Source organism: Penicillium cataractarum (genome assembly GCF_028827025.1).
Source record: "Penicillium cataractarum strain IBT 29864 chromosome Unknown utg000002l, whole genome shotgun sequence".
NCBI lineage: Eukaryota > Fungi > Ascomycota > Eurotiomycetes > Eurotiales > Aspergillaceae > Penicillium > Penicillium cataractarum.
Genome location: NW_026622738.1, coordinates 5,682,619 through 5,706,732, shown reverse-complemented (window position 1 = coordinate 5,706,732; position 24,114 = coordinate 5,682,619). Strand labels below are relative to the sequence as shown.

At 51.5% G+C, this 24,114-nt stretch overlaps 3 protein-coding genes across 3 annotated transcripts; 1 reads left to right on the top strand and 2 right to left on the bottom strand.

Annotated features, from left to right (window-relative positions):
- Positions 1-214: 214 nt before the first annotated feature.
- On the bottom strand, positions 215-3,457 carry N7496_004091 (uncharacterized protein; the record flags this gene model as incomplete). The annotated part of the gene is made up of 4 exons (XM_056697022.1): positions 215-399; positions 624-1,331; positions 1,906-2,994; positions 3,178-3,457. Coding segments are annotated over 4 exons (2,262 nt in total), but the record flags the coding sequence as incomplete, so codon positions are not given.
- Positions 3,458-18,149: 14,692 nt separating this feature from the next.
- N7496_004090 (uncharacterized protein) lies at positions 18,150-20,369 on the bottom strand (the record flags this gene model as incomplete). Its single annotated transcript, XM_056697021.1, has 1 exon — positions 18,150-20,369. One exon carries the CDS (start codon positions 20,367-20,369, stop codon positions 18,150-18,152), a length of 2,220 nt encoding a protein of 739 aa, XP_056559233.1.
- A 3,156-nt stretch (positions 20,370-23,525) lies between these two features.
- Positions 23,526-23,858, top strand: N7496_004089 (uncharacterized protein; the record flags this gene model as incomplete). The annotated part of the gene is made up of 1 exon (XM_056697020.1): positions 23,526-23,858. One exon carries the CDS (start codon positions 23,526-23,528, stop codon positions 23,856-23,858), a length of 333 nt encoding a protein of 110 aa, XP_056559232.1.
- Positions 23,859-24,114: the final 256 nt, after the last annotated feature.

Here is a 24,114-nt window from a genome sequence, read left to right as displayed (position 1 = left end):
CAAGTCCAAGAACGAATCCACCAACTAACACAAAACAATAAAAAAGAAGAAACCATCAAATTGCAAATACCAAACAGACAAGAATCGCTCACGTAAACAAGTCATCCCGTCATAAGTTCAAAGTATCGTCCCTCATCATCATGATCATAATCATCCAGCATCTACCCATATAGACACTCCAGAAAATAAACCATCACCCTCACCAAGTTAATCCTCAACCCTCCACCTCCTCCGCACTCCTCTGCGCCGCACTCGGCCGCCCCTCCATCTCCAACCTCCGTTCCCCACGCTCCAAGAACCTCCTCTTCCCCCTACGAGTATCAAAATGCTCCGGAATCTCGGTCGCATCCTGACCCGCAGCCAGCATGCTACTACGCATTTTATTCCGGTAGGCATCCACTAGATCGTTGTCGCATACGTTAGCGGGGATGAGTCGGGAATCTTCGCATTCGCAAATGTGAGACAAAGTCTCAGCCGCGTTCGGCACGTGGGGGGAGGTCAATGCGCGGTCCTTGCTCCTTGCAAATATGACATGACATGACAGCACACCCCATGACGAACACGGGGGAATGGATACGAGAGCTAATACTAGCTCCAGGGACGAACAAGGGGGTGGTACTTACGTGATCGCTGCAAAAATAGCATCCTTCCAGCAAACACCCGGCTCTGGCTCCAACTTAGTCGGTATCCGAGGTCATTCAGCAAGACTTCGTTATGGTGTTTACGGCGCGAGAGCTGGGGAACGTCGATCTCGCGCTCACCATCGAGTGAAGGTGCCAGAACACTCGTTCGACCGACCGTGGCGTCGGAATCATCCGTGTGCTCGGTATCATCACGGAAGAAGCGCTTATTCGGGACGCTCGTGCCGGGCGCATCTTTCATCTGCACGGGGAAATAGGTCCGCGGGTAGACCGCGTTGGACATGCGATATGAATCCGGGATCTCGTCCATGTTGACTTTATCCAGTTGGACCTTGACGCGGACGCGGGCTCCGCGCTGCGGATCCTCGACTAGGATAAAAGTGCGCCGTTTGCCGTCGGGGAGTTGGCCGAAGAGGTCTTCATTGCTGGGGCTGACGTCGACCTCTTCGATCTCGCCGCTCGTGCTGTTCATGTGGCTGGATGATGTTGCGATTGTGTGGTGGCGACTGAGTGCGCTGAGGCTGGTATCGCGGAGCAGGGGTGGCATGGATGGACCGATGCTGGCGGAGGTAGGGATCGTAGTCGCATCGTGGAAGGCTTGGGCGGATCGAATGTCGCTGGCGAGTGGTGCGGGTGGTAGACGCTTCGAGTCAATGGGACGCGGGGGTGCATTGGTGTAGTCTGTGGTGCCTATTGGGTAGAACGATGAAAGCAGGGGAAGAAATTAGCCTACGCTTGAAAGTTGCATGTTGTGGAGGGTGGTGGGCCTCTCCGATTCCGACAAGAAATGAAAAGCATGAAGAGGCGCGCGGCGGCATCGATGATAGACAGAGCAGCATAGGGTATGAAATAAAAGAAGCAGAGAAGCCAAAGAGAAGAGAAGAGAAATAACAAGGCTGAGAAGCCGAAGCCAGAGCCAACAGAAGAAGAAAGACCGAATCCAAAACCAAGAGCCTGATAATAGAGCGTACACCCGTGCAACAACGTCTCATACAGAAAGCCATCAACATCGTCGACATACACCACACGGCAGAACTCCTCACGTGTACACATATATCCAAAACACACGAGAGAAAGAAAAGAAAAGACAACCGCATTCAACACATATCCCAGTCCATCAAGATTCCCAACAGGTATAGAACAGAAGACAATAAGAAAAAGAAATACAAAAGCCATAGAAAAAAAGACTCCGCCGCGCGCGTTGCACCAAGGAGAAAGAAAATTGACAGAAAAATCAAAACAGATCACATGTGTGGAAACATACCGCTAACTTCCTCAATCTTAGGGCTACCATCCGGTTGAGCGTGATGATGATGCAACTGCGGCGGTCCCATCGACATAGGGCCCGGATGAGATATACTATGCCGCTGACCCTGAGGCCCAGCCATCGTCGGGGTGCTAGCCAAGCTGGGACCCATGGGATTCGAAGCTGGCATATGAGGTGTCGGCGGAACCAGCGACTGCTTGCGATAATTGACCTTGGCCTGGCGGCGGACACGTCTACTGCGCAGCCGCGGGTCCTGGTTGCTGTTTCGCCAGCTATCGACGGCACGCTGGATGAGTCCGCGTTTCCCGCGAAGAGACGGGTTCAGTTCGGCGAGGGCCCAGCCTACGGTGTTGCACTCAGTCTCGTAGACGAGCCGGTTCCCACGGTATTGGTCTTTGTTACAGCAGGCACGGGGGTAGACGCAGTTCTCCGTTTTAAAGTCTTGGCTGAGATTGTCCACGTTGACGGACTCGACGTCGCAGCGGATCGTGTACTCCATCTTGACGCGGTCCCGCGAGTACTCGAAGGCAATCCATTGCACTCCGTTGCTATCCTGTCGCACCACTAGTGGCGTGGTGGCTGGGATAGGGCCTGGGGCGGCACTCGAGCTCGTTCCCAAGGGAGACGTTTGATGAATGCCGCCTGCTTGTAGACCAGTGTTGGAGGGTGATGGGAGTGGTGGGTTCAGCATTGGTCGTTGGGCTGATGCAGACTGGGGGGTCGGATCCATTTTCATGACCGGGCTGCTGGATAGCGCGGAGTTGGAGGCGTGTGATGGTTGGTGCGGCGACATCTGTGCCGTCGTCGTCTGAGGGGGCATCATCATAGATTGTGAGGTGAGGGTGTGTTGTTGAGGGGAAGGATGCGCTGCATAAGGCGACGGTTGCACCGGGTTCATCGGCGAATATGGTTGATAGCCGTACATCTGGGGCGGCATCTGGGGGGACTGGGTGTACATGTTGCGACCATGCTGATCATGCGGCTGCGAAGCTACAGATGCTGGCGAGTTCGATTGAGGGGTGTGGTAGATTGGGGGGTAAGAAGGTCTCTGCATTTGAGCGGTGGTTGCCATGAGGTCTGGTGGTCCTATCGGTTTTATGCATTAGTTGGATGTTCGGCTGTCGCGAGTCCATGGGCCGGTTCCAACGCAAGAATATCAAATATTCAAAATATCATATTCAAGACATGCAGCATGCAACTGCACTAGCATGGTCTTTGAATTATGCAAAAGAACGCAGCCGGACAAACACAGAAAGGCCCTTGGCTTACCGCTTGAGGGATATGGGTTCGAAGCTGGGGCGGTTGTATATGACGTCGGGTGGGTGGTATAATAAGGTGGCTCTTGCGACGGTGCTCCGTACGCGCTATGAGACTGTAGAACGCCGTTTCCAAGTTGATGATGTGAAGGGTATGTCGAGGATGGAATAGAGGTGGTAGACTGGGCTGGAGAGATAGGGCTTTGTTTCCCAAGAGGCGCAAGACCTAATCGAGGCTGCTGGAGAGATTGCAAATGGTGTGGGCTCGGACGCGCCGAACTGCCGTGTCGAAACTGTTACAAGGAGAGCGCATATCAGTATGACTGGAGACTTTCGTCCAAGTGTTCGCGAGAGGTGGTACAACCAACTCAGAACGTGGGCAGAGAAGGAAAGTGAAATGGAGGGGAACAGGGAACTTGAGAACACAGGATCTTCCAAGTGACGACATTAAACACGGGGATTTTGAATACTCCCAAAGCTTTTCAGAGAGGCTCCTCAGCTCGGGATGAGTATGTAGTGAGAGGGTAAGAATGGGGGTAGGGTTGCCACCGAGGAAGCCTCGAACAGGGATGGGCTTAGGTGCGTGACCAACGGTCCAGGATCATGACCAGGATGAGCTAGTCAGGGCCCAAATAGAATCCACCTTTGTATCACTGCATGGGGCGCGACACTGCGAGTGGTTCACTTTTGTTCCGAAGGGGCCAAGCACTCCAGCCTGATGGTTTGGTCCTGAAATGGCACTTGGTACACAGGCTTTGAAGACAGGAGCTCTCATCGTGCAGGTGTTCTTTTCTGGTATCCCGTTCCCCGTTTCATGCTGATTCTGCGACGAAAAAACAGACTTTGCCGGGTTTAGACACTCCGGGTGGGCTTTTCAGGGCGCGTTTCGAATTGGATCGGACTAGATGCGTGGACAATAGCATGCGGCGCATCGAGGAATTTCCAGGCTCATGGCGGTTATCGATTCCCGCATAGCAGAACAAAAACACCTCGTCTCAATTGGCCGATCAAGGGCGCTTTGCCTTCGTTTAGGCGGGCGTTTTTGGTCATTGTCCAGCGCAAAGGATGGATTGTGTATCTGGTGTCTCGAGTGGTGTATTCACAGGGCAGAAAAAGGGCAGTCCACGCCACAAATATGAGATCCTCCCACGGATATAAGAAAAGAAAATGCAATGAAAGGGAAATCCAAGAACGGATCGGAATGATATTGTAGTAGGAAGATCTTGCAACTCAATCTATGATGCGGGTGCTCGCAGGGTAAAAAAAGAGAAAGTCGAGGGTCAAGGACGAGAATTGGAGAAGAACATCACGAATCCAAGGTAATGTCATAGGGCAAAGAATGATGATAGAAAAAGGATAGCACAAAGGAATTGATCGAGTACTCACTGAATCATCAACTGGCTCTTCCTTGTATTTTGACACCGCAAGAGGACCAAGGTCAGTCTGTACCATGCCGGTCACAAGAAAGGCCTCCGTCGTAGTCTGGGACAGAATCTCCAGCTTTGATGCAGAATGGAAGGATGGGGAGGACAAGGACAATAACCAGGGGGGAAGAAGGACAAGAAAAATAGAAAAGAACTAGGATTCAAGGCCGAGAAGTTGGCGCACTCCGAAGGGGGAGGAGAGATGAGACGTCGGAAGAACCCCAAGTGTACCAGGTGCAGTCCGGTACGATTAGATAGAAATAAGGTACCGGGAAGGTCGAGGTCAAAGGGGACACGGGTCTAGTACTCGGTCCAGTCGGTTTAGTCGGTCTAGTCCTGTAGGTCCAGGTAAGGTATAATAAAGTGTAAACCAAAAAAAAAAGAATAATCGGGATAAGGTCGAAGTCAAGAGATGATCCCGAGAGAAACTAGCTGCGCGACACAAGAGGCTGTGAAGTGGTGGACTGGGATGGATTGAATGGCGTGGAGGGGTTGGTTGCGACTGGGGTTTGGGGAGGCACGATGGAGGGTCGATGCGTGGTGAAGGCAAGTGGAGGGTCCAGGGTCATGATCGATTATTTAGCTGCGTTGAGACCCATGCCCGTTATATTTCAAGCAGATTTGCTAAATTAAACGATGAGCAAGTTGTCCGTAGGATCGGCCGGGAGAACGGACAAGGGAAAAATAAGGAAAATGGAGGAGAATAAAATAGAATATGGATTCTACATAAAGAAGACTAGAAACGAGAAAAGAAAAATCATAATCTCGAGAATTAAAAAAAAGATATTAAAAAATAATCAAAGAAGATAGAGGAGGGGGAATTCAAAAAATTAAATTCCCCCAAGAAATTACCGATGGGGAATAGTCACCAAGAACCGAAAAAGGCCATGATTTTTGTAAAAAGAAAAATGATAAAAATGATAAAACCAACGCCCAAAAAAGGTTATGGAGGGAACAGACCCAGAACGAGTATACTACTACTATAGCCGTACAATAACTCGAAACCCCAGAGAAGCGCCTACGGAGGAGAGACCACTGACCAACGGATCTGAAGGTATCAGGATGGGCTGGTCGCTAGCGGAAGAGTAGTGTAATATTGACCAGGATGAGTGCAGGACGCAGGGAGATTACAGTCGCCAGTGACTCGTCCGGTAAACATCCGAGCCTCAAGTGGAGAGAGAGGAAGTTAACAGTTGCCTAGCCGAGCTGGAGGGGATCAGTCGCGGAAGAACGGGTTTATGGAACTGGACAGGTGGAAAATATAAAGGTACAACTACAAGACCAGAAAAAGAGCATGTATATGACAGTCGAGCTATGGACGACAGGTTGGACGACAGGGAGGAAAAATAATGATGATGTGCAGGATGCAGGACGGCGTGTGGCAGTAAGAACGGAGTGCCAAGTGGGACACTTGAAAGGCAATCGAGAAAGGACCAGAAACCCAAACCGAAAAGAAAAAAAAAATCAAAAATCATCAAAAAAGCCACTGCTTAGCCTCTTAGACTCAACCAGTGGAGACTGGGGGAAAGGACCCCCCTCCATCTTCCTTAGTACCGAGGGGGAAATCAAGAGATGGAGGTCATCGCTGGATAAACCTAGACCACAAAGTACAGTATGGTGGTTGGATCCGCACTAACTACACAATAGTATGGTTGATTCTACTTTCTCGAAACGTGCTAATAACGATGCCTACGACAGCACTCGAAAAAGTCTCCGCTAGAAACAGACTAAAGTCGGTAAGTTATCGGACCGCATTCTTTGTCTCGTTGCTGTAGATCTATACTCGGTTGGTTCCAACGGCGGAAGGGCAAAGCATGGCGACAGGATCCAAAGGAACGAACCAACCATCGCACACTCCCCCCACCCAGATTCGGTCCGGATAGTACAACTGTATATACCTGGAATGACGGCAAGAACCGTTCTTCGGAGGCTACGGAGGGACCGTGATACGTCCAGGAAAACAAAGGCAGAGCGCCCGCGTTAGCCTTGACGTTGGGTCCCCCCCTCTCCGGAATTAGGATTGGTGCAAGCGGGCGCAGCAAGTCCACGAAGGACAAGCAGGACGGGCAAGAATAGGCAACACAAAGAAAGTGACGTACCCGAGGGAATTGAAATTGGATTGGACTGGATGTTCCGGCAGGATTCACCTGGAATTGGGAGAGGCACTATACTGTATAGAGGAAAGTGCCAATAGTAGCAATAAAAATGTAATGATCCTCTAGAGTTTCATTCTCAACAAGAACCAACATGAGAGTTAAATTAAGCAGGAGACTCGAAAAGAAGGTTTACACTTTTTTCTTACGCTCGTCCGATCTCATTACTGATTATTTCTTTTACTTTTTGGTCTTTGGAGCCCAACTCTCCGTCCAGACCCGATCGTCAATTGGGCGGGGGCAGCAAGACAGAATGTTTGTGCCCACAACGCGAGGTATATACTTTGATCGGTTCTTGGCGACATATCTTCAGTATGCTTCTTGAAAGGTTGAAAAAAATTACAACAGGTCGGATTATTAAACAGGATCTCCGGTCACTAATTCCAAGAATAACAATCGTTTCCTCCGGGTCGACAGAGTCTAGAAGTGATCGGCGTGGAGATTAAACCCAGTGGACCTCGGAAAAGGCAGAATGAAAAAAACACAGGAACCAGAAAATAAGACCACACTTCCATGCAGGTCCACGAGTCGAGAAAGGCAAAAAGAAAATTAGAAGAAAGGGGAGAAAGAGTGTCACGGCTGACTAGAGAAGACTAAGAAAGAACGGTTGATATCGGGATCTTGCAGAGGGACAGTTTCAGGTACCATTCGGAGGAGTCTAGAAGACTGTCACTAGCCTAGGTTGAGTGATTTCCCACCAAAGTATATCGAAGGAGAACTAATCAGAGTTGACTAGATTGTGGATCAGATTGGACCATGCAAGCTGACTTGGTTACACACGATCTCACGAAGACATTATGTACTACGTCTACCAGTCAACCAGTTTACATAGAGTAACCGTAGAATCTGGGATATTCGAATCAGCCTTGTTGCCACGGCCCTGACTAGTACGATCGTCGATGGGCCACGACTCCACCCGCTCGGCGGCCCCGTCTAAATAAACTCGAAACAACCTAACGGCGCCCATCACCTATCACACCTCCGACCTGCGTTCATGGCAGCATTGTAACCCTGTCTGGCCCTGGTCCTAGTGACCCCCGGTCCTGATCTTGATCTGACTCCTGCTTCCAGCCTCAGCGCTGATCGATGAACCCGTTACCTAGACCCTACGGAGCTTGCTGTTGCTTTCCGAGATACGGAGGATACGGGGGGTAACGAGAGGCCGATCTGTTCCCTTACTGCATACAATCAGGGACGAAACGAGCGACTTCTTTGTACACCTCAGAAAATTACAAGCGAGAGAGCCATTCGAGTCCGGCCCTCCTCTTCTCGTCTCGTCTCTTCTATTCTCCACCCTCCTTCAACCACCTCTAAAAAAGCAAAAGACCAGCCCGCAGACGGTGCTTGACTCGACTTCATCATGGTATCCAATAGGACGCCTAGTAGCTCCAGACACCACCCTCGATGCGGGCCTCCACCCGGGTTCGGGCCCCCCCTCCTGGAAGCTGGAGCAGGCTTAGCGGAGCCCGTTAGCGGGGCTTGGCGCTTTGCAATCGACGGGCTGTTCGAGAAGCGCTGAGGCGCCACCCGAGGGCCTCAATCTGTGTAGCCCATCGAGGATTCGAGGGAGACATGAGGCCCATCCAGCCCTCCATCCTAGCTAACCGAGTTGGTTCTCTTCTTGCTAGCTCGCTCGCTCTCATTTTTTTTAATTATTTCTCCGGGACTCCTGCACGCGCTCGACGCACGACACCTTTGATATCCACGCTACATCATGGCCATGTGAAGATGACCAAAAGGCTTATCCAGCCCCTCCCTTCTCTCTCTTCCGATCCAGTATGAGCCGTACCTATGCACATTTCCTCCCAGCCTCCTCCTCATTACCGGCAACTTTTTTTGGCTGTTCAAATTTGTTTGCCCAATTCCCTCAAGACTACGACACTCCGGACGGAGGAAATCTACCTTTCCTCCGTAGTCTGTCCAGTACAGTCCCCTCATTTTTTCTCCGGTGGAGCAAACCCCCAATTCATCCGCCGGACGGCCCATTTCCCGATCCAAACAAAAAGGGACCCAAACAATGATGTCAGGCCGAAGATTACATAGAAAGATGAATATCCGCCCAAGCGAGGTCTATGATGTCTATCAGCTCCCCGATCTCCTCGTGGGCCCACCCTTTCATTTTACGGAGCCCCGGTCCTTGGTTACCGTGTCTTTGAGCAGCAGAGGTCGGGAACTGGGGTGGTGCCCTGTATAGTAAAACGCACCACCCTCGTAGCCGCCCAGGAACGGATAATCGGCTTTTGAGGCTCAAGAACCCACGCTCAGCCGATCCAAATGGGTAACCAAGCATGCCGATTACTTGGCTGATGCAGCCAGCACCAGTCGTGCTTTGCTTTTGTAAGCGGGGGAAATGGATTTGGGTCCATGGTACTGGCCAGAAACTGTCCTTCGTCCAGTACTCGTCCATTCACTCAACCCTAAAAGCTACTGGTGTACTCCGTACACACACACAAAGTGACAATCAGTCTCACCGGCCCCCCTTCGAGTGGGCGACGTAAGTTTGATCGAGTGCTTCCAGAACCAGGCTAGTTGCACGGGTCGTCGTAATCGCAACCATCAGCCATTCAGAAAAGACTCGATACTAAATCTTTCGCCAATGACCATCACTCGATCCCGGCACTAACGCGGATACTCTGAACAGACTAACAGCCCATTCTGAATGTCCGGAGGATCCGTGCTAGGCGGGGGCCACTATGACTACTTTCGACAGGAACTCAGGGCTGAAGGTTGGAGCTAACGGCGAGTGCATGGCCAGCCCCCCCACCCCCTTTTTTTTGCTGCTTTTTTTTCATCTTTTTTTATTATTTATTTTTCTTTTCCTTTCGCCCTTGATGTTTTTTAGCTTTCAGAGGTGTTTCTGGCGTGGGGCCGGAGGGCCAGCGATGCCATTTTAGACCGGGACTATATTGGCGTCTGGCTGTGATCGATGCAGGGTGCTGAGGAGGTCCGCGAGTGTCCGTCGGGTTAGCTCGTACCCGCTTCTCATGTCCCCACCATCCACATCCACTGATGATCTCTCCGTGAGGATTTACTTTTTTCATCTCTTGAAGACTAACCTACTTCACTCCGTATCCCATTCAATTTGTGAAATTTGGCTGGCCGGAGAGCACTGTCCTAACAGACGTTAACTCCGGGCCCGAACTCCGTACACATGTTCTATCGAGGCGGAAGGATCAACCTAGATTCTCTTTAGGCGAAGGGGAATTAACTACGGAGTAGTACTGGACGATGCGCCCCACTGTCGAATGGACCGATGCGATTACTACATCGAGTATAAGGTGGTCGTTGATGCACAAAGGTCGACACATGTTCTGTACAGAGAACGATTTAATACGCTTTACAACAGAGACCGTAATGTATAATCCACACAACCTTCTTCTACAACCTTCTTCTTCTGGCGATGAACTCTCCTACATACGCAGTGACGTGCAGACAACAAGAAAAAGACAGCCCATGCAGAAGCACGTCGTAGGATCGAGAGAGAAAAAAAGTCCCGCATATCGCATAGGCCCCCCCAACTTGACCGTCTTTTAACGTGAAGACAGGAGAGAGACTGCTGGCAGCCACATGCGGTTTTTTTCAAGGTCGTACCGTGCCAGAAAGGTTTCACCGTTAGAAGCCGTGATCTAAGCTCTCCTCAACCGGGCCTAGCGGATGGGGCTAAACGGGAAGGGAGGACGTGGGCATTCTGGGCGAACCACGGACCAGAACGAGGACAAGACTGGGGGAAGCTCCAGGGGAGGAATCATTCTCCTGTTTCTATCAGCCACTTTTCATTGCCCCCGGTCGGGCTTGTTACAATCAAAGACAATCAACACCCCTGGGCGGATCAACCGCTTCTCAAGTTTCCACTTTCCTCTCCCCCCTCCCTGTGCCCGGACACTCGATTTGCCTCGACTAAGTGAGCCACTACCGCCCCGGATCGACTAGCGAGAGACGGGTTCCAGACGGGCCATGCGAGAAAAGCCCTAACTTGGCCTGGGGTGTTGTGGTACAAAAGGGCGGGGCTTTGGTATTAATTAGTTTGGCCGACCGTAAATGTAGTCATATACCGAGTCCTACATGTAGTATACCACTCCGTTCATACTGAATTCCATGTTCCATCCTCCGATGAGGGATATTTCTCCCGGGCTTATTCCCCCCTTCTCCGTGAAGGTTCACTACTACGATCATTTTCGTAAACACTCCGACCTATAACGCCGAGAATAAGGACTAGGGATAGCGAAAAAGTCAATTCCTAAACTAGTCTCCGAGGGGGCCATTTTTATCATACCGCATCCCCATCCTCATGGTCGGGAAATGTATGGACCAATAATATTCACAGCAATAATAATGATAGTCTCGGAGTCGGAGGGAAATGGTCTCCAAATCCACCAAGTACATCACTGACGGAGCAGTCTCCGGACCGTCGATCAGGATACGTCATGCACTGGACGAGCTGGCCACTGGCAATGTGGCCTGTGCGGGTCAGTCGCGCCTCGAAGATCGGATGTTGAACTACGACATGCGACATGGGCTGTAGACGACTGCCGGGCAAGAGATTATCAGGGTGCGCAATAATTTACGCAGTCCTTACGAGAGAGCTACAGTATGCACATGTAACTAGCTATAGCTCAGCCACCACGGGGCTTGCACCTAGATACGGAGCCCTTCGTGGTCCGGCTTGTGCCTCGCATAACTAGCTTAGTTAGCAGCCATGGAGATGGAGCGATTAGCAAGCTGCTTGCAAATACGCTGATACTCTTCTCTTCTATCATTCGACGCGCAAGACCGATATTAAACCGGGAGAGTGCATCTGCAGTGACCCTTTCGCTTCGTAATAATGTTCTTTGGAGGGCTCGAAGGAATCAGGCTAGAAAATGGCTCACAATTAGTGTAGATCAGGAACTTGTTAGCCCTATTAAAGTGATAATACAATCAGATTGAGCCTTTAGATTGAATACCTAACTCAGTATAGTAACAGCTCCGTAGGTGGCTGAACAAATCAGCTACAATACGAACTCCCTAGCTATGGTATGGTATGTAGTCGGTATATTCCCGGGCGGCACGTCCACTCAACAAGACAACCAAATCCATCAAAACATTCTGCTCTGAAAGTAAATGCATGATCTGTACTCCATACAGAGTACATGCCCTCCAATCACCACCCCTTATTCGTTACTCGACAGCCAGGCGGGACATCCAGTCCGGTTCTTCAACCAATCCAAGGCAAGGCCACGTTGGAACTGCTCCCGCCCTTGCTTTGTGCAGAGCCTCGCGTTTGCGAGCTGTCCCATGACAGAAACGTCAATAACTGTATGCACATGACCCCATCCTGTAGTCATCTTGACTTCATCAAGCGACTCGTAGATCTAAACTTGGCCTGTGGAGTTCCACCGAAGTAACAGCCGCAGCCGGGCATTGTACAGTAGCATGATCACTCTCGACCGCCTCGGAAAACATCGAGTCGCCTCTACGGCTACACAACCAACGATCAATTCGCAATAAACCGGGCTTCTAACGCCGTCCTCGTGCTTTGCTTGCCTAAATTAATATCAGGAGATGCATTGGCCCTGCCGCTTGTGATCGCCATTGGCATATGGCGTTCTTGGCGTGACGACAACGGCTCGCCTGAGTGGGAGCAATTAGATGATTGCGAGAGTCGCCGTGTTGTAATGGGCTGACGATCGTGCGGCCCTGAAATATAGTGCATGGGGTTAATGGATAGGATGGGATGGCACAACTCCGCATTATTTTTTGCTCGATAGAGTAGATAGCCGGTGGAGATAAAGTGAGCTGGCGAATAGCTGCGTGTTGGTAGTTTGCTGTTGAATGGAACAAGTATTTTTTTTCCCATGGAGTACTGTTCAGTATGGTAGGTATCCCTTATTTTGTGCATAGCTACAGTACTTTGGTAGGTTCCAATATACGTAGAATCGCTAGGGCTATGGAGGGCCTGGGGTGCTGTTGCTTGGGTGGAACCATATCCGATGTTTGGAACGGTCTATTTGAGAGTCTGGGGCACTCAAAAACATGGCAAGACTCAAGGCTGCAATCAGGCTATACCGTTCATCCGAGTCGCACCGACTCGGGCAGTAGCAGGTACTCGGTACACGATCTACACCTATTTACTACACGCTTCAGTCAACCTTGACAATCAACCAACACAGGCACAACAGGCCCCATCTTTTATCAAGCTCCAATCTCTCACCCTTCATATCATCTAGATGCACCCGAAATAAAGTTGTCGCACCCTGGTCCGCTCGAACGCACGGAAACATCGTGTTCCCTGTCTAGCACGGGAGGATCTGCCCCGGGAGGCGCCAACGGTTTTTCGATAGTCTACCTTGTGCCTCGTGCGGGCCGGAGGAGCCGTGGCCATACCAAGCCGGGTGGAAACAAGCCAAGAGGGGCACTATTAACTTGGGGTGTGTCGATTGTGGATTGGGGGGGTTGATGGGGCCGCAGCGGGGGGAACTTGGGGCTGGGGGCCAGCGCTAATTTGCTTTTCCAGCCAGCCAGTTTTAGCTCGTCCCTCCGGGCGTGGCTTCTTCTTATTGCCAGTGTATCCCTTGAGCTATGGGCACGAGAAACGGTTACACTCCTCATTCAGCTCAGGGCTAGCCCCAATACCCCGTTGTTATTGGCATGATACGGGGATTCTCCACATGCCAGATCGTTGTCAGTCAGACTTGTGTCGAGGGTACCTGTAAGGAGTCTTTCGTCTCTTCGAGTACTGCGGCAACGGTTCAGATGTATCATCTCGATGAAGAAGAGAATTTACGTAGTCACTAACCAACAGTAAAGTAGATATCGATTAGATATCAATATGATCCCGCTCTAGTTTTACTGACTCCTGCGGTAACAGCCTATACTCCGTGGTCATTATACCTACGATATTAGGTAGTTGCTCCAGCCTGGCGCATTCGCTTTGTTTCGCGCAGCGGCTCTGCCCGAATGAACGCGCAATACCGCCCCCTATCTGCATCCAGCTTCTTCTCGTTGGCCTAATCTTTTGAATAGTCCAATTTTTGCATCCATTATTGTTTCGGGGCGATTAGCTAATTCTCAATTCCCCAACCCGAATGCTAGGTCATCCTAACCTCCGAAGAAACAAAGAAATGTTGACGTTGGGTCTTGTATCGGCCCCACCATCCGGCTCCGAGGATGGCCCACGAGCGCTTCGCTTCAATAACAATGGAGTATCCGAGACGCGATCGTCTCTAGCGTTTGTGGCCGGTAGATTTTTACATCATTAGTTGATTGATTCTGCCTAGCTTGCATCTCCACAGACGGCAGATCTCGCAATCGAGGTTACTCTGGTCGAAGCGCGAAAAGAGAATTCCGCTAGGGCCGGCGACTCCGATTTCAAGAAGTTAATTCCAGCACAAAAGGACGAGAGTGCTCCGACAGGCCAGAGGGGGCGTGCTTTGAGAGTTCCAAAAAAATACTGTATCTCGCTAAACCCTATATACGGAGCGGAAAAGTGGGTGCCATGCTAAACCCTAAGCTCAATCTCGACGGTCGCGACCGTGGCTGGGGAGGAAATGATAAGCGCAAAAGGATCAAGTCCTTCGTGTTCGGTGCGGCGTAAATGCTGTTGTATACACGGCTCTGGAGAGGTCACTATTATTCGCTCGCTGCCGTTGGTTCCCTCTGACCGCACTTCGTACAGAAAATTCGATGCATCGGCATTCTTGTACACCGATACTTCGAGATGCAAGCAACGGACTCGGTTAGACTTTTTTTCACTTTTGGCTTTGGGTCTATCCGCAGCAGTTGTGACTCGTGAGGCGTCCAGCGGCGGAACGGCGTTAACCTGCAGCAGTGCGCGCAGTAGCGTGTCGCGTGGCCGGAGCTGGACTCTTGTTTCAGAATCTCTCCAGACCGGGCGCTGCAGGTAAGAGAGGAGGGGCTACCGAAGACTTGCTAGGCCCAAGATGCCCGCTAAGTTGAAATGGAAAGTCTTGTAGTCGATCGCTGCAGGTCGAGGTTGATGGTGAATTGGCGGAGATGGGATCAAATAACGCACACCGTTCCTATAGCTAGCTCCTTAAACAGTTAGGAACGGAACAGCCACACATCGAGAAGATTTACCGAAGATACGTCTCTCTTGAGGCTATCTCTTATGACCCTGGGAGAGCTAGAACTAGAACGGGGTACGGGACCTCTGTAGATAGAGTTCATACATGCCTTGCTCGCTCTAGTGCAAGTTTTGTACATCGCGAACAATTATTCCCAAGCAAGCCACAAAGCAACAGATCGGAAATCTGAAACCAGAACGCGCAAACATGGTCGTGAAAACACATGGTTGTACAAAAGGTCGTATAGGACAAACTTGATGGACAGCCAAAAGTCAAAATAGATTAGATTTCGAAGCCATCGCTCCAGTCGGTGCATTGAATGGAACACGGAAGCCGTTGAAAATGACACCATCACCAGGCTGAAGGGCACAAAAAGGCAAAAGACGCCAACCAAACCGGCAGTCACAAACCGTCGACGTCAAGATAGCAGACGCAGGGGGAGGAGGGGAAAAGACAAAGTGTCCAGCGAACCAGATGCAAGCAGGTGCATCGTTGTTGTCGATCCCTCCATGATTTCGGGGCCGTCGCCACAGTTAGACAAAGAACTTGATTTCGGTACGTACCTGTTAGGTGGGATGAACAGATGGACAAACGCCATCTCTCAAGGCCTATTGGTGCACCAGCAATATACTGCCATCGACGAAAGTACATACTCCGTCAAGTGGGAGGGGCGATTCTCCGCGGGACGGTAGATATGTCCCCACCTCCATGGGACGGAGCGAACCTCCGACAAGTGACAGGCATTGCCATGAATGAAGCAAGACCAAAATCAAGAATTCGGTTGTTCAAGATCTATATGAAGCAAGTCTTTGATATCTTATTTGAGGAGTCCATCCAACTATTTCCGTGTCTAAACCGAAAAAGACCAACGCGATCATCAGTCTCGTACAGTAGAGCTGAAGACGCTCTGGTCTGTTACCATTTTGTTACAGTTTTTTCCAAAACCAGAGTAATCTACATCATAATGCCCCATTGGGTGGAGCCTGCAACGTTCGCTAGTGGTCATGACTCGCGCGCGACTGCAACCCGGGGGCGGGCACAGTCGTAAACGGAGATGCTATACACGAATAGGTTAGAGTATCAAGTTGCGCAGATAATCACAAGCCAGACAAGTCGGTCAACCGAGACCTAGGCTGGTCATGACTTTCATCAGCTAACTAAACCGTTGGTAGCTACCGCGGAGATTTCCTAGGAGGACCGTAGGTAGGTTGATCCGTACATGAGCTATGGTTACCTGCAGGAATCTCCTGCAAAACTAAGGGACAATTGCTACGTCCTCGGCAGAGACTCTTTTCTCCGAGTTTTCGCAGGTAAGAATGATTCAACGTACTCGGGAGACTACATGCAAATACATGGCAAGGGTCCCAAGTAGAATGTTAGAATTGCTCTGATAAGATATTGAAACACTACACACAGCCTATGCCGCTATCAAAGGCAGTGATGAAACTAGCTAAGCGACAAGGGTGATAGTAATCAATATCATGCTTCAATCTTGACTCTATAGGGGTACATCGCCCGTTCTCAATAACGCTAGGTTTACATATGTCCCGTGCCCAGATTTGAACGATATGTGTCAAGGAAAAGTGATTATGGCGTATTTTGACCCTCTAATGTTCGGTGTATCTGCAAGCACATCATGTTCGAAGTAATACTGATGCCATGCGATGATGATATGTGTTATTGCCTAGTTATACGCTGCATGATGACTATAGAAACATGACTATATGACATTTCATACCTCGTGCTCGAATCACCTCCGACCTAATAAAACCATCTCATTTCAGCTCGAGGCAACCACATCCCCTGCGAACTAGAGGAGAATCAGATACACCCTTACCTACTGCAGCCTGACGATCATATTGAGATTCAGACCAGACCACTATAACCATCCATCCACACCCACCCATGATCTTTAGAGCCACTCACCACGCCAACTCAAGAAAAGCAATCTAACCAAGTCCAAAGTCCCGGACACCATCCAATACAGGGCAATAACCCAACGACAAAGTCCAGCGGCGCCGGTGCAAACCGACGAAAATTTTTGCTTCAACACGTCTGTGGCGCCTGTCGACCATTGAGGACTCGCAGCCAGGCTTACACCCCTCGTGCAACAGTGTCGTTTTCTCCTACTCGGTTTAATTGCTTTGTGCGCTTGCTTGCGGTCATCTTCTTTGGGCTGTTCCCCGGTAATTTGGGCATGTCCAGGCCTTTCTTTGCTAGCCCCTGTGTAGTGCATGGTTGGTTCGTGGGGCGGAGGAATCTAAATTAAGTGGTGATGTATGGCGTGGGTACGGGAGATTGCAGCACATACGGATACGACATGGTAGGTTGGGTGCAAGGGAGCGTTGAATGATGGGGGGATTCGAGATTAGAGGAGGGGAGCCTGGTATAGAAAGTTTAGGTATGGCCGTGAACGCGCTGTGTTGTAGAAGCATATTGTTTATCTCTAGCCTTTATTGGAGGGTTTAGTGAGTCTGAGCGTATCTTGTCTTGGATCTTTGGAGCTTGGGGTTTGAATGGACGATGGGGAAATGGCCTAGGCTTCTTCTGTTTATGGCACCATACTGTCTTGTCTTCTTGACTAATTATTTCCATGTGAAACACCTTCAGACACAATTTCTATATCTACAGGCCTGAGTCTGAGTCGGCATTGGCATGAGCATGGCGCGCGTAGACGATGATGCTCATGCGGATAGTGATGGTAGTACAGGAGCTGAGTAGATGGCCACTCGAGAACCGAGCACTCCCCCTACCTACCAACGCAAAATAGAAAACATGAGAAGAGACACTGTTTCAGAATGGCCTGGGTCTCGAGAAAGTACAAGCACTTTAGGCATAAATTATAGAAAGCAAAGAACAAGTCAGGATGTCAAGAAAGAGGCTATGTTATTGAATGCACAGGAATGTATCAGCTCAAAATTTCGACCTCTCCATCTCAAACGGAGAGGCAGTACCTCGAACATGCGAATATAAATGCAAATGCGCTGCGAGAGTACATAGTCTATCATAATACAAGTGACGTTGATGCAAGTAAGCGGTCTTGTGTAGCATACAGGGGGAGGACATGACAGGATATGAAAAAAAGGGAGTACAAGAGGGTGCAGACATGAACCCAGTCCAAAAGACAAGCAGGGAGCAGGAAAAGATCCCCCGGCAGGGAGCGACACTGTCGCAATTCTGGACGTTTGACATGGGAGCTTGAAGATCTAACAGGCTAGCTCTCGAAGCAAGCGCTTCCCCAGTCAAGGTAAAAAGGCGCGGGGCAAGAATGCATGCATCGTGGCGCCGGCCCCAAAGCCCCTTGGCAAACGCAGGAGATCATGAGGATTCTACTGAATGAGGTGTCTACGCCTGGACGGCGGGTGGGCGCTCGGGTAGCGGCGGCGAATGACGAGACCTCATGGGTAGAGAGGTATTCACATCTGGAACTGGGGGTGCCTCGATTTTCAGCGGCTCGTCCTCGCTCTCGTCCTCATCATCACTGGAGGATTCCTCGCCCCGACGGCCATGGCGCTGGTCTTCCTCCCTGCGCTGGCGCGTGTCACGAACGTACTCCTCACGGCGGGCATCTGAAGAAACGTCAAGTAAGTTTTCTGTGCCATCCAATGTTGCCGCAGCGTCGAATGGGAAGAGCTTACCTCGAATCTCCTGTGTCTTCAGAGCATACGCCTGGATCTCCTCCTTGGTAAGAACCCGCAGCACGATCACAAACTCTGATCGCTCCTCGTATCGCTCGTTGCCTGCCTCCAATGCAGCGGGATTGACCAGTCGCCGGTCGATCTTAGTCCATCGGGCCGTCGGTGGAATCCCGTTCTTGTTGGCATCCTTCAATGGAGCCACACCTTCTCTTATCGGGTTTGGCTCCTCAGGGAATGCCTTCTTGGGGGGCTTGAGAATACCCCTTGGCGCGGGCTGCTCGGCCTCTTTGGTGGCAGGGGGTTCAACAGCGATCGGCTTGCGGGCTTCCTCTCGACGGTCAATGGTAGGAGAGCTTCGCGACTCCGAGGACCGTCCATCTTCAGGAGCCCGCCGTGAGCGAGACCGGTGGTGCGACCGGTCTCGTGGTGGCCGTCTGGCCGAGCGGTCTTCGGCACTACTTGTATCAGTGCTGCTATGTCTGCTCCGATGTGGTGCCGCGGCAGGTTCACGCCGGTACTTGTGGAGGTCTTCATCGTCCGTGTAGACCTCCGTATCACTCTCTGAGCGTCGGCTATTTCGTCGTGAATGCCCGCGTCGACGGTAGGTCTTACCAGCCTCTAGGGTTAGCTGGCGAGGTCGCTCCGAGTTGGAGGGACCACTCTCTGCAACGTCCCTAGTGGAGGGCTGGGCAGAGTCGTAGTCCCGTTCGGCCTCGCGGCGTCGGTGACGGCGTCTGCCAGGTCGATGATGTTCATAGTCTGAAGCATCCGAGAAACCACTAGCCAGGGCAGCTGTACCAAGTCCGGCTACGGCTAGCGAGCGATCGTTACCACCATTGTGCGGTCGCGGGGACCGGTCATCCACATGGCGCCGGGGGTCCTCGCGACGCGACCTTCGGTGAGCATCACTATAATAGTCATCGTCGGATTCATGGGGCATTGGCACCAAAGCACGCTCGTGACCAGCGGGTGCCCTCGTCCTAGACGTATCCCGGTACTCATCGAAACCTCGAGCAGAGGTTCGAGGCCGGCCATCGCGGTCTATCTTGTCCAGAGCCCATGAAGTAGGAGGTGGGCCGTGGGAGCGGGGTTCCTTACTGCGCGCGGGCCATTGAGGGTGATGCTCAGCAATATTCAAACTCATCGGCCGGTCCATGGACGACCGACCTGAGGGTTGGCGCGGCCGGGCAATGGGATAGTCGCCAGACAAGTCTCGTCTAGCTTCCTCGCCCGGACCAGTGTAGGAGTAGGCAGCATAGTTATCAATGTCGTATCCCTTCTTGGGCCCCTCGTAGGGCGGATGCCGCCGCCGGCCCGCCGGTGGCTGGACACGGTGTGCACCGTGGTGGGCGCCCGGTCTGTATCTCGCACTATCCCGCATTTCCAGGCGGCCGGTGTCACTGGCGTAGTCAGTGCTAAACACACGTCGGTGACCACTACCATGACGAGAAGAGGATGTGGGAACCATCTGGCGTGAGGGCTCTGCATAAATAGGACTAGGAGTGCGATGGTCATGGCCCGAGCCGTGGACCGGGCGAAGATGTGATGATGAGGATGATGGCACGGCCGGCCGGCCAGGGATATCATAGATGTCCGTCGCGGATGCGGTGTGGCTTCTGTGTCTGGTTTGCGGCTGAATGGCATACTCGGTTCGCTTCTTTGTTGAATGGCCATGTTCACGGTATTTTTGAGTAGACACGGGCTGAACATCGATTGTGGACCGGTGTCGGGGGTGGTGGCGGTATGTGCTGGTATAACCCACGTCCGAGGGGTAATAGTAGTCATCGTAATCGTGTCGGCTTCGGGGTGGCTCGTAGGTGTCAAGAGAAGAGCCTAGCTGGACCATGCCAGTCGACGCTCGTGGGCCAGGCGCATTGTGACGACCGCCGGTTGGCGAGAGGCCACGGAAATGACTCGAGAACCCCATTTTCGTTGTAGAATGGCAACGAGTACAAACGTAAAAGCTCGAAGCGACCAGCGCCGAGGCTCACGTTGACGGTTGCGAGGTCAGGAAGAATTGCGCGTGTAAATACTGTACGGTCGGCATTAGAAGAGGGGCAACATCTTCAAATATGACAGATGCCAGGAGGCGAGGAGGGAGAGCAACCTACCGAGTGCGTGGGAGGTGACAGAAACCGGAGCTTCTTTATTCAGTCCCTGATCTGGAAGTATATCCCTAGATTCCAGAAAAAAAGGAGGGAGGGAAAAAAAGCAAGCAGCGAGTCGATTCGGGTGGATGATAAACAAAAACGCGATGGAAGCTCAGGAAATTGAAAGGGGCCGATCGATCAATTCGACACCGGGGCCGAAGACAGTGGGGATCTAGCGGAACCCAACTGGATGCCCAAAGATGAGGCCGAAAAGGTGTGTGAAACGAAGAGGAAGGGGAAGAAGGAAAAGAAGGTCGGGCAGGTCAGAACGGAATGACGCAAAAGTGGACTCGCGGGTCAGTGATGGTCAGTGACGAGTGATCCAGTGACGAGAGACATTACTAACTGTTATTCTCTCCCCCCACCTCCCACTCCTGCAGCCCCGTTGACATCCGGTGGCCAATGAGCAGGGGACATTGTTGGCCGTTTATTTCTCGGTTTTATGCATTTCCTCCAAATCCTGGTACTTTTTTATGGACTACTATCCGACCGATGCTGATTATGAAATGCAGGTGTCGTATCTTGGCTTGACATATGTCTCACCGTCCAGCATGATTCCCATACTTCGGCAAGTCGATCCTGATCAAAGGCCCCAACTGCAGATAGTCCCATAATGTCGTGCAGCATGGAAGCATTTCAAAACATCGAGGCCTCCTAGAATCATGGAATGCCCTTGGAAAGGTGGATTATCAGCGGGACGATCCGTGGACAAGGAATGTTTGGAACATCTGGAGCCGCATCTGAAACCATGGATCACCGTCTCCTCTATCGTGAATAGCTGGATGACCAAAAGATGCCAACGGCCCCTCCTCCCGAAAGTCTCCTCCTTCAGCCCAGCAATTCTCTTACCGACATCCCACTAAGGACGTACCCTCCTCCACCATGCAAAACGTCCATCTTCCGGCGGTCAATTGCGGCTCTGAGGGGCCTTGTGAGGGGCTGAGGAGGGGCGCTTGGGGGGATCCACTTGGAACCTGCCCTCGACTGTAATCTTGCGCCCGCCGCCCGGGTTGCATGCCGGGCAAGACTTCGCCGGGTTTGTGGCGGGGCTCTGTCCACTCCCATTCGCCATTCCTCATCACCGTCATCTCCTGGCATCGGGTTGAGGACTCGGGTTGAGGGCATGCCCCCCCCCCCCCCCCTCGATCATGAAACGGGTCACACGGCAAGATTGCAACCTGCTCGAATGGGACGATGAGAGGCCATTCCCGCCTCTTTGTGGCAATCGTCAAACGGACGAAACTGGACATGATGGCGGGGGCATTAAAGTGGAAATAGAGCTTGGTGGAAGTCTATTCCGCAGGGCTTATCGCCTATGCACTCTTTTTATGCAAGATCTTTAAAGATGTAATACTAATCGCGGTGCTAGTTGCCTTCTTCCTTGTGCTTGCACAGCCACGCAAAGTGAGGTGATCACCTTACTTCATCCTCATCAATTGATGGGTCGATTCTATCGAATCGCAGAACAATCTCCTCTCTTGCATTGGAATGGTTTCCCCTCACTGGATCTCCCAGCACTAACCACAATGGCAACCCTCGTCATTCCTTGATTGGCCCGGAGCTTGGGCAGTCCCCCTAGTCAATTTCCTCCAAAACTGTGCTTCCTGGTCCAATCCCTATGGAGCACAGTATTCCTATACTGTACGGAGTACACTTCAATGCAATACCCCTCTTGATTCTCCGAACATTCTCGTAGCATACCAATCTCCACTTCTCCCCTCCACACCCCCGTGCCGCCTCCCCTCGCCCTGTCAGAGCAAAAACCCTCAACCCACATTGCGGACTACCGCGCTGCTGGAAACAGGGCAGCCGGCCGCTTTGCAGAAAGGCAATCCGTGAGGCAATTAGCTTAGCACCCCCTGGCCCGTCGAAACCGAGAAGAAACTCCAAGAAAGAGCAGGCATGGCTGGTGGCTTAGTCTGCAATCCCGACATATCATCAATAGACTGTCCCCTCAAGCCCCGGTGTACTGCACCCCAGACGAGCCGAGCAACATCCGCAAGAAACGCTTCCTGCCTCACTTCCAGTCAAACCTGGTTTGACACTCGTTTCACAGGCTTGTCCGCCCCTAGCCTGGGTCCGAAGCCCTCACGGGTGCTGGGTGCAGGCACGGTGGGCCATGGGCATATCCCAACCCTAGCCTGCGCAGCGCAACTCAAGCAAGCTTGCTATTGGACGCTCACCAAGCAATTTGCAAACTTCAGCAGCCTCACCATGAACGTTTGTGACTCAGCACAATCGGAGCTCGCCGATATATCGTCCCTGGAGCCCAGGTGAACCGGCAACTCTGGATACGTCGAAGGAGAATCCGATTCTGGGTGCGGGCGAGGGCTGTGTGAAAAAGGCAGACTGATGTCTATGTCGGTGGCACTCTTAGTCGGTGGCACTCTCACAAACTGAGCCTACCTTTTCGGGAACTCCGGCTGGATGGGTGATTGGCAGCATCACCAATGCCGAAGGGTACTGGATTCTGATCGGTCGGGAATGGGGGGGGTTGCGGTTTTCTTAACCGTCCTAGTCCGCCCTCACCCCGCGCCCTCGTGAAGTCTTGTCCTTGTGCTGCCTCATTGGGTAGGGCTCGTTATGGCCGTGAAGAAATTGTGGCAGATTGATATTGGCTTGTTATGTGATTTGCGGTAAGCAAGGGTAAAGGGGAGGGCTCGACGATATCTTTCGAGAATCTTTAAAATGAGCTCCCTTCGAGGTCAAGATTTCGTTCTCTTTCTCCTCATCATCGTCTCAGTACTTCATTTTCGATATAAGATCTAGCATCAGAATCATCAACGAGAGTGAACGGTTTCTTGTTCCATTCACATCGGTCATACTTGCATACTTTGGGCGTTTGTACATCTACGATTCACTATCACGACTCGAATTGAGTTCATCATCCTACCATCAAATCGTATACATTCACCACTCAAAACCACACCACAATGTTTTACAACAACGCCTCCATGACCAACCTCTTGGGATCAACCATGCCCTACTTCCCCGAACCCATCATCTCGCCTCTCCCGGGACCCCAAACCATCGACGAGTACGTCGATGACGATTACGTCCTCGTATCACCAGTCCAACCCCCGTGCAGCGCAACTCCAACTATCTATTCTGATATTGGCACGACCCTCGCGGATGCTGCTGGGTGGTGGAGTTGCCATAACTGCGGTAACATGAATAACCCTGATCTGGCGCCGGAACGATGCTCGAATTGTCCGCATTATAAGTGCGCGGACTGCTCCAACAACGTTCCACCACCTGTTGTGTAAATCTTGACTCCCCGGGTTTTGTGCTCTCCTGGTTTTGGAGAGCTGCTTGGCGCTTGGTTGGGGGGTTGATTTGGCGTCGGTATGGGTATGGGTTTGGGCTTAGATGGGTATGGGCTTAGACGGGCATCGGTTTGGGTGGGCATAGATACAGGGGGGTTAGGTATTCGGGTTGGGAGTTACGGGTATCCGAGTTTACGATCCTTTGACTTTCCTTGGTTCTCTTTCTTGAATCTTGTTGGACGTTCATTTTGTTGGT